Here is an 18,122-nt window from a genome sequence, read left to right on the forward strand (position 1 = left end):
CTGTAAACAATAGCAGCTTTCATTGTAAAAAGCGCTATACAAATAAATGTATCCCTCTAATATAATAGGTGTGAGGTTACAGTAAAGCAAGTAACAGTACAGCCTTTAGCTTCAAACCAGTGTTATTCACTTTAACCTTCTGTGCTAAAATTTGTTCCAATGCTACAGTACAGTGTGTGCAGTTAATACAATACAAAGGATTATATTTTTTAACTGCATTTACTTTTAGATGTATTAAACATACTATTTACTAATAGTGTGCACTTTGGACTGCAGTCCATTTTTGTAGAAGCGTTAGGCTTGGCATTTAGGAGACATTCAGGTTGTTCCCTCCCTAAAAAGTATTTGTTTCTACCTACATTTAAGCCAAAATCACACATATTCACCAGCCTTTAACCTCATCAGAGTAAAAGTCTGGGCATGCAAGACTCAAACACAGTAGTAAACAGGGAATGCATTCAATTACTTTAATGTCATCTCATTGTTTTCTATCTTTTTTTGATTCCTAGCTTATTCTTTAGCGGATGAAAGAAAAGCAAGAAAAAAGAAAACAAGGACATGGAATTTAAAGCTTAACATATTTGTGAAATAAAATGTCCTTGTTTACCAAAGCATAACTTTAAAGCAGTCATTTACTGTCATAATGTGTTACACATTGTGTTGTTACTGGTATTGCTCAAAGCAGAAAGCAATTAGTATTAAATTAATATGAAATGGCATTTTACATAAAATGATTATAGACCTAAACACATCTACATTTGAATACATTTTGTCATGTCATTGCTTGAAAATGGCTTCAAGCGATTTTCAGGCCCAGGACTAAAAGGCATAGAAATTAAAAAGTCAGTAATTAGTGTTTTGTGATGCACTACTGGTATCTTAAAATAACAATAGCCATCTGTATTTACCTCCTTTGACTTTCATTTCAAATTCTTTTTTTAAGAGTTGTTTAAGAGATGTCTAGCTGTAAATGTAAAGACATTAGTGAACTCTAGTGTACTTACTAATGCATTTATTCTTATGTTCTGCTTTGCTCTGGTCAGTGTCATGGTGCATTCAGAGACTGGGACATAGGCAGAGAATATACAAGAAAATACACCCTAAACAATTTGTCAATCATAGGTCATCACTTTCACTTACACCTAGAGGCAATTTAGATATCCACTTATTAGTAAATTTTGAGAAGGAAAAAGACACTATTACAGAGAGAAACAAAGGAATTAAACCTATTAGACCCAATGACACACCAACACTACCTACTGGCACCATTCTCTAGATAATTATTCACATATTGAAAAGTTTTAGGTAAATTACTTTTGTGTTTTCTTGATTACAGTATTTCTCTGAACTGTCAATAATATATTTTAATATTATATAATTCAACTTTATAACTTTCTAATTTCAAATATTACAGTGTTTGTTAACATGTTATTAGTCTTTAGGATTTAGAAAATGTTGTGTTGTTTTAAGAGGTAAAAAAATGTGAAAGATGATTCCAAATGATATTAATAAACATTTAAGCATGCAATATTTTTAAGATCATGAAATACTCAAATGTAATAGTTTTTTCTTATTACTCCAGTCGACCCTTGAGTTACGAACGGCTTACCATACTAACATTTCTACATTTATACTAACAAATTACAGATTACGAACCGAAATTCGTGAAACACGTGACGTCACGAACAAGTTGACTCCGAGCGTCTCTCTCTCTCTCTCTCTCTCTCTCTCTCTCTCTCTCTCTCTCTCTCTCTATATATATATATATATATATATATATATATATATATATACGTATATATATATATATATATATATATATATATATATATATATATATATATATATATATATATATATATATATATACAGTGAGTGAACATTCGCACAGCGGACGGTGTTTTTCTGGTGTTTTCAATATTAAAATGTCCCCAAATAAGGTGCAGAGAGAACGCAGAGCTGAGAAAATGAAAAAAAATCTGTTACATTTGTTGTTGTATAATTACTCCTGCCAGTAGCTGTCATTGTGTATCAGACAGCGGGAACAGTGAGTGACAGAGAAGAAGGAATTCGGCTCAGTAAAATATTCTTTCTTTCTTGCAATTACACCTACAAAATACAACACTATTGAAATAAAGAAGGAAATAATAAAGAAGTATGAGAGTTATTGTTGTTTCTAGTATATACATTTTATATAAAAAGAAGGAAATGTATTATGGTGTATGGTACAGCACACATACTGTACTGAGATGTGTGTTTTATGTACAGTACTACTGTGTATTTTTGTTTATTATTGTTTATTATTGTTTATTACAGTAATGTCTATTCTATAATTTAAGATTTAATCGAAAAATATACTTGTATTTATAACAAAAAAGACCATTTAAGACATTAGAAGAGTTAGGTAAGGGGGTGGTTTGGGAGGTCTGGCACAGATTAATTCTATTTACATTATTTCCTATGGGAAAAATAGATTTAACGTACGAACAATTTGACTTAAGAACAGCCCTTTGGAACCAATTAAATTCGTAAGTCAATGGTCTACTGTGTAGGTTTTCTATTAGTACAATAGACACAAGAATGATTGAAGGCCATCCTCCACCATTCGAAATGCTCAAAATGCTACAAACTCTATTTCCAAAAACGTTGAGTAGAATCTGTGATGTTATTTTAATACACTTTTATTTACCTGACAAAAAAAAACTAAGGAAAGAAATATTTTGTGATTGTAAAGACATAAAATGTGATGCCTGCAAAACTGGAAGTTGCAGTTGTTGCTGTTGAAAAGAAAGGTGTTTGTTTTAATCTTTTAATATAGCTAATCCAAGGATGTATGTGTGTGTGTGTGTGTGGAAAGCAAGAGAATAATTATATTAAAACTTTAAGTAATTATATCAAATCCTAACACTCTTTTTGTCCTTGTCATGATAGAAGTGATGTATAGATTTCTCTTTGCATAATAGTTTCAGGTTGCATTTCTTGATGCAGTGGTGGACTGTTTGACAACAGTTTTCAGAGTTATTGTGGCTATATTTATCACAGCATGACAGTTTCTCATACAGTATATAAACAGTTAATTAACGTTAGTTTCCGACCTTGCCATACACAGGCTGATATTTCTCTGGATGTCATGAATCTTTTTGCAATTTTATGGATGGCTAATTATTTGCAGTCTTGTGCTGAGAAATATTTGCAAAGACTGAGCCTTTGGTGGATCATTCTTAATACCCAATCATGATACCCTCATTTGTTACCATTTCAAAATTTTACAAAAAAATGTACCAACTTTTCCAGAAATGGGCTTTGTATGTTAGACCAGCACAGCTCTATCAACATTCTTCATACTCAGTCTACACACTTTGTGCTATAAACCACCCTGCTTTTACTCGTGCTTGTACCAGGAGGTTTATCAGAGGCTTTTCTGCTATCAGTGATCCAGAGCAATCTATCAATAAAAAGATAGATGAGATTTGCCTCGTCCTCTCAACCCTGGACATGAGTTAGTAAAGCTGTGGTAGTCCATACATCCAGGAAAGAGTGTGGAGAGAGGGAAAGAAAGTGCCGCAGTACTGAGAAGAAAAGCTTTCCACACTGCAGATTCAGGTAGGATCAAACCGGGCCAAATGTGAGGATTTAGAAAGATAGATTGTTTGGTAAAAAATAGATGCTCTGTGTTTGAACATCACAAATCAGATGTACTTAACCCTCATTTTCACCATCCTCTTCAAGATCTTCCTTAACTGTGTCATCTGGTATTCTGAAGCACTCTTCAAAAAAGTTAACCAGAGACTGTCTTAGGTGCTGCTTTGTTGCCTCACTGTGGAGGAAGTGACCTTCATCTGGATAGATCTGTTAGAGAAATGAAATTATCAGTAAGGTAGTGAAGATCGAATATGAAAATCAATATGTCTAGTTTAATTTCACAGCATTGGTGGCTATTATTATGGGCGGGTGATATCGACATTTTAAAAATGCATACAATATAATTCCTGGTTTGAAAATAAAGATTCAGTATCAAGAAGCTGATCATACCTGTAAAGAATAGTTCTTTTTCTCACTGATTAACCTAGAAATATATCTGGCTGTGTGCTGGAAATGAACCTTTTCTGCAAACCAAAAATAACCAGTAAATTTAAGTGGTCATGTTTACAAAGTTTCTATGATTAAATCTATTCAAACCATAAATCCACAATAATAAAGCTTTAACAACATAACCAGCTGAGGTCTGAATGTACCATCTGCAGTTGGATGAATAATCAACAACTTCCTATCCACAAACTGAGATGTCACATTGAAAAGATTGCTCATCTGTGGAGAAATGTTAGATGAAAACACACATTTCATCATTAAAGCAACAATTATGTACAGTAATATACAACTCCATTCAATACGATATACCTCATATGATCCTCTGTCTGTTTTCACAAGGCTCAGATACCGTTCTGAAAAAGCTGATGCTGAAAACCATGAGAGAGTGCACTGTTAGTTATTAAAAGGATTTATTTTCTACTGTGTAGTTGATTTCTAAGCTGTTTTCGTTTTCAGATATAAATGTCTGAATGTACACACTGTTGAAAAGATCAGCCTGTTAACAAGGCTTACAGATAGAAAAATAAAAAGGCAATGCATACATTTTTCTCTTCAGTGGGGTTAAGGGACTGGACTATTTATCAGAATATAAGGCATATGGAGTTCATCAATTGGTAGATAGACACAGTGGGTATATCAAAGCTTTTCCTGACAACATTAGGGTTCATATTGCAGCATAATACAAAATATACTATTGTACACAAAATAGCATTACACAGTTAATTTATGATGTAAATAAGTGGGAGTTCCATTATTTACAGTATGACTTGAATAATATAAATAATATAACTGCATAGAGTTTTGGAAACCTAAATGGCATATTTACCTGACAGCATTAACCACAAAACCATATATTAAATATTATTTAATTTGAACAATTTTCTACTTCCAGTGTAGTTTAGCTGATTGATTGTTGCTATGTAATTAAATCAAATTAACTAATGCAGTTGTGTATCAGTATGTATCAGTTTTCCTCACATTTCAATCTTTTTTTTCTAATGCTTTGTGCTCATTTTGTTAGTTAAAAAGAACTAATGTCGTAGGTACTTCATAACAAGTGGTAATAATGTAGAGCACTTACTTAATTGGTTGTGTGTTCATCAGTGCATTATTATTTTTCTCTGCGACCCATATTTTTCATATTGTGTGGTTGGAACTAGCTGTTGTACAACCATTAATAAATCATGCACCCCGAACATTCTACTAACATTTTATCTCAGCGTTGCCATCAAACAGCCTTTCTGCTAATCAGTTAAGCCAAAGGAGATTTCTATCTTAAGTACTTCTAAATGTAAATGAAGGTTTAACGCCCTACTCTACTTCCTCCTCACATAAACACTGTGTAATGTACATACCGTAGAGCTGGAAGTCAGTGATGGGTGAGAGAACAGCTCCACACTTCATCATTGAGTGACTGGAGCTGAGCAGGAGGCTGGTGATGTACCCACCATACACCTGTAATACACAGTACATTACATTTACACAATTAGAACATTAGTCACTAGTGATATGTTTGGCTTAAACAAACTGTAATGGCTCCACAGCCACTGCAGCCAATGCTACCCCTTGCTAATCAAAATCGCTTGGAACTGAAATCCAAGCAATACTACTCTTAGAGTTCTGTGCTTCAGCACATAGTGATCCCGTATTCAGAGCTTCTGTAACCTTGCGGCAGAGCTGTTGATGCTGTAAGATGTTTCTAATTCGCAAAATTAGCACCTACACTTAATTAATGAAGCACTTCCAGGGCATCAACAAATCTTTCATTCTAAAATTAATGTTATCTTTAAATACACAATATGGCCAAAAGTATATGGTCACCTGACCACAAGTTTGTTGGAAATTCAATTCCAAAAGCCTGAATTTTAATAAGTAAGATGAAAGATGGATTTTATATTAGAAAGGCTTTTCACAAGATTTTCTAGTGTGTCTGTGGGAATTGTGGGCAAATGAGTCATTACTGAAAACAATTTGTCTTGTTGGCAGCAACAAAATAGGTCAATGTGGTAAAAACCACATGAACACTGCAAATCAGTGAGGTGCATGCCACTTTGGCAAGCACAGTGGCAGCAAGTTAGGCTAAACTGTCTCACTCTGTAGAAAACAATGACACAGCAGCACGAAAGCGGTTTTGCCACGTATCATGTGAATGCAGCATAGGGTTTGATATATAAAATTGTAAATATTTTTTTGATATGAGGAAAAATTTAAAACAGTAGAATTTTCACTAGTGGTCTCAGACTTTAGGCCTGCATTGTATACACAATATTTTTTATTCACCTGTGCTTGGAGATCCTCCTGGCAGCAATGTGTGTGTACAGTGGGAGTATAAATGTACGTATAATATAATATAAGATATTAATGTTCTGGGGCAGTCATGAATGATACGATCAGTAATTGGAGAAAAGTTATTTTCAGAATAAGTAAAGGAGCTTGAGTTCAGGTGGGTGAATACAGGCTTAAGAGCTGATTTGAGGAGATCTGGTGGACCCTTACAGCTTACAGAATGTAGACAAAAAGACAGTGAGAGCTGTTACCTGTCCAAAAGCTCCAATCCTGGTGTTGTCAATGTACGGCTCATTTGCTAAAATGCTGCAAAACAAAATAGCAACTATATTAAAGATTATTTGTGTTTTGCCTTTGATAGACGACTCTCTCTCTCTCTCTCTCTCTCTCTCTCTCACACACACACACACACACACACACACACACACAGTGTCATCTTGGCCATTTCCATGACAGAATATGTTAGTTCCTTATGTTTTAACATTGTTCTTCATCTTCCATTTAATGTTGTTCATAAAAGTTTTGTTATGTTATAAAAGTTATGTTGTGTTAAATACATTTTTAACTTGAGCTGTTCATTTGTTGCTTTTCTTTCCTGTAGTGGAATATTCTACTAGTACGTGTTTCATAGTGAGCAATGTGTTGCAGGGTCTGCATATAGGGTCTGCACTGGTTCCTCTGATTAAGTAGGAGTGGTTTAATTTGCTGTGACCCATGTGGTATCTGGTATAGACTGTTTAATCAATTTGGTTTTGGATGGAAGCTGTTGTTCTGATGTCAATTACTGAATTACTTTAATGGAGTTTGTCATTCATAAGCAGATCTTATGTTGCCATTGGTTTTTTGATATGTGTGTCGTTCTTTTAGTACATTAAGCCACGCACGTTAGTTTTTTTTTCAACATTAAGCATTTTCTACACTCCTGGAGAAGCTGATTCTCAGAACCCCGAACTGCATAACACAAGTTTAAAATAAAATCTGTAACATATGTAACTTAGATCTGTTTAATCTATATATTGGTATTTAGATTTTGTTCTTTTATTATGTTAGTGATATTAAGAGTTAACTTTTATAATCGGTTTCCTTTTTTGTCAAAACTAAGCTTTTAGCATCACCTACTGACCACAAATGGTTAACTTGCATGGTGGACGGCAACTATTTTGTCACATGATCTTAAGAAAAAAGTTTATCTCCCATTGAGCTCTTCCAGAGTTTGGTACACCCGACCGAACGCAGAATGCAGCTCCCTCAGAAGAGTTAAAGAGTTCGCAACTGACCCCGAACTAGTCAGCTTAGTTGATTCAGTTCACAGTTCATGTTGCAGTCGACTTGAATTGTTCTGCTTTTGTTCAAGGTAAAGTTCCTATCCAGCTGCGTGTAGAGAATCCAAACTCTTCATTGAATTGCACAGTGCGTGATGACCTTTGTGCTCCACATCTGTATATCTTCAGAGACAAAGAAAAGGAGTGTGCTTCAGTCTAATTAAAACACCTCAGAATCAAGGCACCTGAGCAAAGTGTTGCGGAGTGGAAAGCCCACTTCTCAGCTAAATAGGGCCAGAGAGAAGAACCAACAGACGAAGGTGATTCGACTATGGGCCCCTCTCTTCGAAGACTTCCTTCATCAGCTGACAGGTACACACGTCTCACTTGTGTTTCGTTTTGATACCTTTTTATTCGCTTCCACTATTAATTGATAGCATACACTTAAATCGGGCTCTAAACCTCCTGGTTCTACCCACCATTCAATACACTCTAGATAATCATATGCCATGTCCCAGTAATAGTTTACCTACTTGTATCATTAACACTTAGTTATGTCATTTACTTATTGTCATTGTACGTGTTATGTTTTTGTTAGATTAAAAACATTATAACAATTCAAAATTTAGCGCTGTGAGTTTGATTACCTGGGTGAGAGAAATAATCGACTAACTTTACCCCAACAGAAAGTGACTGATATGTTATGAATTCGGGTTTCCTGGTCATTTCTCCTTAAAAATGCCAGTGGTGCCCCGTATTTGATTACTAGCTATTAATTATATAATTAAATAATTAATTGCTAATCTTTCTTTTCCACAACAGTACAACACAGCAATACAACATTTAGATTTGCTGGTGTCTATAAAAAAACGCTGGTCTGTGTGTATTGGTTTAAGATTAGTTCAGTAATCGTAAATTACTGGTAAATTACAGGTTAATTATGCACTCATTTAGTCAGGTTTAATGACAGGACTGTATCACCTCTTACCAGGCAGCTGTTAAAACTGTAACTTTTTTAAGTCTGATTAAATGACACTCAGAAAGAAGAAAATAACATGTTATGAGTTTAATGAATGGATAGAAAGCTGAAGAACAGCAAAGCTCTCGCTCCACAGATGTACCTAAGAATCTTCAGTTGGTCCTCCTCCTCGAGCTGACCCAGTCTGTGCTGCACTGAATGGAGGAGTTTGGCACCCCGAAAACCACTGCCACGTCCATCACACCTTACAGCAATCACACTAAAACTGCTGACTAATACAGTGGCCCAGTCCACCTGAAACTGCTCAGACACTGACTGACCTCCTGGAGTCCCATCACTGAGAGAAAGAGAGAGAGAGAGCGAGAAAGATTATATAGTGTTAAAGGACATTGTTACTATACTGAATCATTTACACTGAACTGTTTTCACTTAATCAATTACATTTAATCATTTATACTGAGTCATTTAAACTGAACTATTTATACTAACACCATAGGCTGAGGAGCAATGTAGAAACCAGGGTGAAAGCACAGGGGATATTTCCCTACTCAATTTTTTAAACTGTCCTAATGTGTTCCCTCAATAAAATAATTTTGTTCTTCTTGAAACATTTAAATACAATACTATACAAAATAAGTAATATCAGTGCTTTACAATACAAACTATTCATATGCATTTACATCTCTGTTTGATGAATTTGTTTCGGCAGGACTGATTTTTGAAACAAAAGAATGTTTCTGAACTGCAGAAGAACTGCAGCAATATGTGTAATACATGAGATACATATTTTTCCTAAAGTAATATTTCTAAGGAAAAAATAAAATAATTCAGCTGCATGGGCTACTGGAAAAAGCAGTTTGGGAAATAGAGTTGAGTTCAAGCCCATCTACAAGCCCTGACATCCTTAGTCCAATTTTCACTGGCTTTTTTCATAAACAGTTCAAAAATTATATGACTTTTTTTTTTTTTTTTAACCCTCCTATTGTACACAGTTTTCCTGCTGTAAAATAATATTCAACTAAGTTTTTACTTAATCTATTACAATAACGAAATCCAAGATTCAAGAGGCTTTATTGTCATTTCAGCTTTATACAAGTACACCTAAGCAAAACAGTGTTTCTTCAGGACCAGGGTACAACAAAGAAGACAAATGCTAACAATACAATATACACAATGGCGACAAGAAACTGTATACACTGTTAACATAAGGCTTCTTTTTTGCACAGTACAGTATTATGTGGCATTTGTGAATGTAATTCCATCTGGTAGTGCTTGACAAAGGTTTGCCGAAGTAATTCCTTGGCCATGTGGTAATAAAGCTGTTGATGAATGCCAGTTTAGAGATCACAGTTGTGTATTGTATGTATTATTCAGAAATATCAGAGTCCAGGGAACAAGACTGTGTCAGATGTGTGTGTTTGTGTGTGTGTTTATCAGTTCAGACTTGAGTTTATGAGTCTGCTATCTTCTAAAAAACAAAATGGGGACTGAATGCTATGATACCTTCTTCCAGACAGCAGGAAAGTAAAGAGTTCAAGTGAGGGGCATGACTGGTCATCCACAATGCTCAGGACTATGTGGATGCAACATTTGTTGTAAGAGAAAAATCCAGATAATCTTTACAGCTGTCCTCACTAATTGCTGGTCTGAGACAGTGCAATTTCCAAACCAGGCAGGGATAGGTAGAGAGGTGTTTAGGCCCAACAAGCTTAGCTTTCCAGTCCGGTGCTGAAAAAAGTTGAATGCTGAAGTCTATGAACAGAATTTGAACGTATGTGACGTCCTTTCTACATGGGTGAATGTCAAATGAAAAGTGGTGGCTATGTCACCATCTGTGGAGCAGTTGAAATGATACGCAAACTGCAGTGGGTCTATTGAGGGAGACAGCAGGGTCCTGGCCGCTATAGTAGTATTCACATGAATATGAACCAGCAGTGGCAGGTACTGTAATGTATCTATGCTGATGGTTTAAGCAGTATGTGTTTGGTACAGATTCGTGATACTCACATGAGCAGCAGTAGTGGGTACTGTACTGTATCTATAAATCCAGCAGGTTTCAGGATCTGCAGATGTAGAGCTATAACAAATAGAGACCAAATATCTTTAATGTAATTACACTTTATGTATCAGATATTTTCTAATAACATATTAACTGAAGTTCTGTATGATGAACAGTGGTTCTGCATACTGTAATCCTCAACCTCCATCTCTCTGTACTCTATTCTGGGCATCTGCATAGAGTTCACAGTTTTCTGGAGGACCAGGTTCAGCTCAATATCCAAAAGTTCTATGGAAGCCAAACACAAAGTTTTTCACCAGTTTTTCACCTGGTTTGTGTAAACATCTCTGATGCAACAGACAGATGTATGAAAATACATTGTGAGAAAGAAATGTGTAAGGTGGTGAGCTGGGAGAAAGACCAAAGTAAAGTCTTGCACATTTATTTATTTGGTAAGGCTTTTAGGTTATGCCAAACTCATGCATTTATTTCTGGTGGACAAAAGGTCCTTTACCAGATTATGTAATTTAATCTGCCATTTTACACATTTTATTTCCTAGAATTGCAAATTTCACAATTATCCTCATATTTAACACAGTCAACTAGGCTAAGTATGTTGAATACACCATGAGTTTTAGTGACTAGACTCACTTTGTCGGTCCTGTGTTCTGTAGACAGAAACAAACGGGACACCAGGACCTGAAACATAACATACTGTAGATAAGCATGGATTATGAGTAAAGGCTGTTATAGCTGCAAAGGGAGATAGGGCATCCATGGGTTTGAAACGGAATATAATTAAACTTCTTTTAGATCAATTCTCCTACTATAAGCATATAGTATCTTCTTACTACTAAGAGGGTTCTTCAAAAAGTTTCTGCACTTTTTTTAACTCTATGTATTAGGATTTTACTTTTAATTAGGAAGTCACCTTCCGATGCATATTTCCCAGCATCGTACCAAGTTTTTAATGCCATCAGCAAAGAATGTTTTTGGTTGGGCGCATAGCCACTGATGCACCGCTGCTTTCACATCATCATCACATGAAAATTTTCTTCCCCTTAAAGCTTCTTTGAGCGGTCCAAAAGGTGGAAATCAGATGGCACTAAATCCAGACTATAAGCTCTCTCAGACACGACCGATTACTACTCTTCCCTCCCTTACCATTTCCAACAAAAATATTAAGGTGCGGAAATTTTTTTAAGACCTCTTATACTATCTACTACTAAACATTGGTCCCAAATATACACAGGTTGATTCTTTAGCCCAAACGTTTTTGCTTTACCTTTATCCAAAGAATTAAATGTCAGAAGTGCTATAGGAAAACGCTGCATTTAGAATGGCATGATTGGCTATGTCTGAGGGGGAGAGGAGTAGCCAAACAGCCTTGCCACTGGCAGAGGCATTTGTCAGTGTGCTCTTAGTACAGGTCCCAAGCTCGGATAAAAGGGCATCAGGTGTAGAACTGTGAATGACCCTCTGTGGTAAACTCTGAATACGAGAGCAGTCAAAAGAACATAAATAAATAAAATAATAATAAAAAAGGTATATGTTATTTTACCTTTACAGGTAAATAAGAGGTACTTGATGTTGTGGCTGAAGGAGATGCTCACATATCCACAGCTATCGGTAAAATTACAGGAGATGCAGCACCGGTTGAAGGGACTAACCGTGTCTGCACTGAACACAAATACAGCTGAAGTCAACAGACAAGAGACAGGTCATGTCTTGAACTTTTCTGTTACTGAACAATTGCTTAACATATAACATATGCTTTTTGTCCAAAAAACTTTTATAAATTACAGTCCCTTTTTATAGGCATTACAGACATTTACTTTTTTTCATATTTACAAAACACAATGAAGTTGATCAGTGAAAACATTGGAAATCTTTTCTTTGTACTTTTATCAGTGAAATGAATGTTCAGAAGAATTAACAAATCACATTCATGTTTTTTTATAGGATATTACAAAATGCCTCAATTACATTTGTAGAAAAAATAAAAAATAAATAATTTTAACGGTTTTAGAGTCTTTATGATGGTGATGATGATAAATCATGATGATAAAAATTAAATGAGTTGGTACCTGTACAGATGTCGTCGTTTAGGATCATCCTCTGTACTTAAAAAGTATCTGTTGTATAAACACAACATTAAACCTTTACATTAATACACCATATGTGTGTCATGTATGAGTCTCTAGGTGTGTGTGTGTGCGCTTACATTATTTGGCCTTTCTCATCGTAGGACAGAACCTGAGTAACATCCCAGTTTCCTGATGTGATGAAATGCAGGGATTCTGAGCTGCTGTTGGGCTGCAGGAGGAGGAAACAAAGTTCAACATACAAACACATATAATATACACAATGCACATCTTGTTGATTCACACAAGCTTTTTTAAAATCAGTTTAAATCGTCTGCATATCTGCATAGGATACATTTTAATTTGAACAATATAACTAAAATATTGATGTTGATATGTTGTGCTTCTTAAGTGTCTACCTGTGATACAGACATGGAGATGTGGAAAAATTTGCCTTGGCCTCCCTGGGGGACAGCACGAATGAAAAAGACCTTCAGCCCATCTTTAGAGAATACCGGAGCTTCATTCTACACAACGAGTGAATACAAATCAAAGTGTTTATGACTGCACTATTGATTTCTACTGATGTGTGGTGTTATTATTTAGACTTCACTCTGCTGAGTTCAATTAGTTATTAATTGCTCAGTTCTAAAGTCATTTAGTGGGACACAATATTTCATATAAACTCAGTTACAAGAGCTATGAAATCTTGAAAGAATAAAATAGTATGACCAATTCTCAATCCTTACTGTACGATACAGGCTTAATCTCCAAATTTTACACTGAACAGTTCATGTTAGACAGTTTACAATTATTACATTACATTCATTCAAAAGAGCATTTGTGAGAGCAGGCTCTAATGTTGGACTAGAAGGCCTGGCTTGCAAAGAACATTGAAATTGATCCCAAGAGTCTTTAATAAGGCCAAAGTTCTGTGCAAGCTATTGGAGTTCTTTTATATGAAAGTGGGCAATCCATGTTTTTATTAAGAGTAATGCTGGAAGAGGACAAACTGCTGCCACAAAGTAAAAAGCATACGCTTTTTATATCATTAATTTCAAACACATGGGTGTAATGGGGGTGGATGAAACCTGTTGTAACGGTGCCGAGGAAGAAATGAAAGTCCCCTGCCTGCACCTGATGAGTTAAACCAAAAAGGCAGAATTAAAACAGCTAAGGTGATCTTCCTTTCCCAATGGGAAAAGAATGAGAGATAAAAGTAAACGTAAGGAACTGGAGACCAAGAGATTAAAGGTGTTAAATCTGCTCTTGTCAACTTCTGCTAACAGAGGGAGACCATGAACAATTATCTGCAGCTAAGAAGTGAACACTGTGACTGTGAACAGTGTGTTAGTTACTCGATCCACCAACACACTGCCTCATAATAACAATCCCAATGATTCTCACTCTGCACTAACAGGAGTCTAATATAAAGATGACTCGGGAGAGGAGTCGATTCTGTCTGCAATAAGATTAGGATCAGAGGCGTTTTTGTTGACATATGCGTCAACTGATGCACAACGTTTTCCATGTCTGGCCACCAGAAACGTGTGTGCAAAAACTCTGTTGACCCCAAGATGGCCCACAAAAGGGAGGAATGCCCCCATTGCAAGATGCTACCTCTGACCATTGAGGGGATGAATAGATTCCTTGGAGGGCTGTTACCGAGATTAGGCTACTGCCACTGAGCCTCCCATATAGCCCACATCATAGACAGTGGTTATCCAAGATCCCAAGATAATGGGCTAGCTGGGGGAAGAAAAGAAAATTGAAGAGTTGCACTGCCTAGAGAGGCAGTCAGGCTTAGCGTTCTTCGAGCCTGGATGGTACAACAGGACAAAGTTAAAATGGCCAAAGAACAACACCCACATGGCCTGGCAAGAGTCAGACACTTGTCCTCTTAAATGTAGGCCAAGTCCAGACCATAAACGGGTTGCTGCCCATGTCTTCATTCCTTGTTATTATTTGTTTATTGTTTATTTACTGCTCATTGGGAGAGAAAGGTGATTATCCCTACATCAAATACATCCATCTCTACAATGAAAGGGACCACAGGGTGGGGCATAACAGGGATCGGTTTCTCCTGGGTTTCTGGCATCCAACTCAACCCCCCAGACCTTTTTTTTGTCAGGGCAGTTATAGTGTTAAAGTGCTTTATGAATAGCTGGCAGGAATTGGCAAAACCCAGGAAGCAACCAGCTTGACCGAGATAGGACGAGTGACGGTCTTGATCTTTCCCTGGAAAACACAAACCTGGAAAAAAAACTATGAACTGTGAAACAGTGACTTCTCCAGGTAGATGTAAAGATGGTTCTCTAGGAGTAAGTGCAAGACATGTCTGATGACTCCTACATGTTTATGTGTTTGTCTATTTGGATGATATTCTAATTTATAATAGGGATTTAGACAGTCATTTATGAAATGTTGAAAGACAGCAGGGGTGATCTTAAGCCCAAAGGTATTTTTCTATACTCATAGATGTCTGATGGGGTAATAAATGCCTTCTTCCATTAATTCCCCTGCCTCATCCTGATTAGATTGTATGCACTGCACAGTAATCTGCTCTGTGGAGGTCATGCCCAGAAGCAGATTAATAGCGCAGTCTAAACAATTGCAATCTGTACTCTCCCTCCAGAAGTACTTCACTAACCAACAGAATTCTCACTGTCATAGCTGGTTGTCTAAGCAAAAAGCCAAATCACAGAAGTGCTCAAAGTTTTCTTGCAAGTCTCTGATAGGCCCTCCAGAAACAAGCACCTCTGTGTTCCATTCATTATCTGCTGATAGGGTGCCAGAAGAAAAGGCAACGTAATGAACCCTGCCTCACAATTGCAGTCATAATGCTTCTCCCTTTGCCCTAACTAACGAAAGTCTAATAAGAAGATAACTTGTGTAAGGAGGGTGAGAGATGATTTTGTTGACGCACACGTTAGCGTCTTATATAATGAAAAAGACTCTATAGACTAGCTAGAGAGATCTTAAGAGGTGCAAAAAGAATACTCACACAAAGCATTTCCCTTACTGGTCAAAGTCAATGACTGTGTCGTGCCACAGATTAAGCTCTCTTAAATAGTGCCAAATAGATATTTAATGCAATGCGCTGCTGCTTGTTGGTTTTGTCAGTTAGAACTACAATGGGTGGTTTTGCGCACTTTCTGTGACTATGGCAAGCTCTCATAGCTAACCAACCCATTACACCTGTACCCAATAATTCGGAGGAGTGTTTACATAACTTAGCCTTTGTCGTGTTCATTTGAGATGGTACGTGTTTCTGAAGTTAGCAGTAGTAATGCATCCAGCTTCAGAGTCTAAATCATTTAATGATGCATTTAATCATTTCCTCAAGACACCAGAAGATAGCTTTTAATATAGTGCATTTTTGAATTTTGAATTTTATGAATGTGAACTGGACAAAAAAGCCTTTTACCTGTCTGTCATGCCAGTTCTCACTCTCATCCATATGTTTCTAAAAAAATACAGAAGATACATAGACTAACCACAAAACATTTGCAATGTTTTACTTTGTATTTCTTTGCCTGCATCTTACTAACTTAAAAAATAAACATTTGTTCATACAAAAAATCTACTCATACAATTGTTTAGCCTTCTTCTATTGACACCAAATTGCAAAATAAAACAGCCTCATTAGGATCTACTTAGATGGAAGACATAATTTCAACATCTCTAAAATAACAAATGTATACACATTATTTAACAGTGTGTTCAGCTCTATCTGTGGTACCTTGGTACAGAGTCCTGTTGTGGCCTCACACATGGTCAGAATGGAGATGTTCTGTGCTCGGTTTACCCAGTTCACCACCAGCTTCGTATTCGTCACCCACTTTACCATCGTTATGTAATACTCTCTGAAGGAAAAATGTGTTTTTACAAATGTCAGTAACCAAAAAAAGCAGACATTTTGAAACACACTGTCTGAAAGTCCTGACAACACTTTGGGTGGTCACAACTGTCTGTAATAAAAAAAAATATTAAATGAAATATAATTATATAATTTATCAGAATTTGATGCAATCACACTATTGTTCTCTATTGTTGTTATTATTATTACTTATTATATTAGCATTTTTATATTACTATTATTATTATTAATACACGTTAGCATTTGCCTAGAATGACATTCACATTTTCTTCAGGAAATGCACCTCACTAATTATTATTATTGTTGTTTTTATTAAAATGATTTATTTTTATTTACATTCTAATTATCTGCCAATTTCTCTGGTTTTCTAATCTGGGTAGTGTATTATTATTAACATAATAACAATAACAGTAATAATAATTGGAAGAAGAATTTTTTACCAAATTCATCATCTAGCCTCCTCATCTGGGCAGTGTATTATTATTATTATTATTATTATAAATATTTTTTTATATTATAAATGTATTTATTTTACCGAATTCTCTGATCATTTGGTCTCCTCATCTGTATGGTGTGTAGAGGGCCGTTTAGGTTTACCACATACAGAGAGATCACTGGGTTTTCCTCTCCTGCCTGTAGAAAACAAAACAACCAAAACACTGAAGACCTTCCATAATTCTGCACTGATGTAATTACTAATAGTGTAATTACAATAATGTCGAAAATATAGAGAAAAGCAGGTGCTATCCATTAAATGTAAAGCAGGTGTCTGTTTGTAAATATGTACACACACACACACACACACACACACACACACACACACATACAGTGTATCACAAAAGTGAGTACATTTCTGCAGAAATTTAAGTATATCTTTTCATGGGACAACACTGACAAAATGACACTTTGACACAATGAAAAGTAGTCTGTGTGCAGCTTATATAACAGTGTAAATTTATTCTTCCATCAAAATAACTCAAAATACAGCCATTAATGTCTAAACCCCCGGCAACAAAAGTGAGTACACCCCTAAGAGACTACACCCCTAAATGTCCAAATTGAGCACTGCTTGTCATTTTCCCTCCAAAATGTCATGTGATTTGTTAGTGTTACTAGGTCTCAGGTGTGCATAGGGAGCAGGTGTGTTCAATTTAGTAGTACAGCTCTCACACTCTCTCATACTGGTCACTGAAAGTTCCAACATGGCACCTCATGGCAAAGAACTCTCTGAGGATCTTAAAAGACGAATTGTTGCGCTACATGAAGATGGCCAAGGCTACAAGAAGATTGCCAACACCCTGAAACTGAGCTGCAGCACAGTGGCCAAGATCATCCAGCGTTTTAAAAGAGCAGGGTCCACTCAGAACAGACCTCGCGTTGGTCGTCCAAAGAAGCTGAGTGCACGTGCTCAGCGTCACATCCAACTGCTGTCTTTGAAAGATAGGCGCAGGAGTGCTGTCAGCATTGCTGCAGAGATTGAAAAGGTGGGGGGTCAGCCTGTCAGTGCTCAGACCATACGCCGCACACTACATCAAATTGATCT

The 18,122-nt window shown here is 36.2% G+C and overlaps 1 protein-coding gene across 1 annotated transcript in view; it reads right to left on the minus strand.

Annotated features, from left to right (window-relative positions):
• Positions 1-3,699: 3,699 nt before the first annotated feature.
• The window catches only part of dpp6a (dipeptidyl-peptidase 6a), a 69,043-nt gene continuing 54,620 nt past the window's right edge, over positions 3,700-18,122 (minus strand). Inside the window, exons 11-27 of the mRNA XM_062992015.1 lie at positions 17,115-17,212; positions 16,442-16,565; positions 16,127-16,165; positions 13,119-13,226; positions 12,840-12,931; positions 12,703-12,750; positions 12,177-12,295; positions 11,267-11,314; positions 10,805-10,903; positions 10,624-10,693; positions 8,759-8,953; positions 6,627-6,681; positions 5,445-5,544; positions 4,399-4,457; positions 4,236-4,308; positions 4,033-4,106; positions 3,700-3,849 (exon numbers count right to left, since the gene is read on the minus strand). Coding sequence (XP_062848085.1) covers positions 3,700-3,849; positions 4,033-4,106; positions 4,236-4,308; positions 4,399-4,457; positions 5,445-5,544; positions 6,627-6,681; positions 8,759-8,953; positions 10,624-10,693; positions 10,805-10,903; positions 11,267-11,314; positions 12,177-12,295; positions 12,703-12,750; positions 12,840-12,931; positions 13,119-13,226; positions 16,127-16,165; positions 16,442-16,565; positions 17,115-17,212 — 1,551 coding nt within the window. The remainder of the gene's footprint in view (positions 3,850-4,032; positions 4,107-4,235; positions 4,309-4,398; positions 4,458-5,444; positions 5,545-6,626; positions 6,682-8,758; positions 8,954-10,623; positions 10,694-10,804; positions 10,904-11,266; positions 11,315-12,176; positions 12,296-12,702; positions 12,751-12,839; positions 12,932-13,118; positions 13,227-16,126; positions 16,166-16,441; positions 16,566-17,114; positions 17,213-18,122) is intronic.

The sequence above is a fragment of the Trichomycterus rosablanca genome, chromosome 3 (genome assembly GCF_030014385.1).
Source record: "Trichomycterus rosablanca isolate fTriRos1 chromosome 3, fTriRos1.hap1, whole genome shotgun sequence".
Taxonomy (NCBI): Eukaryota; Metazoa; Chordata; class Actinopteri; order Siluriformes; family Trichomycteridae; genus Trichomycterus; species Trichomycterus rosablanca.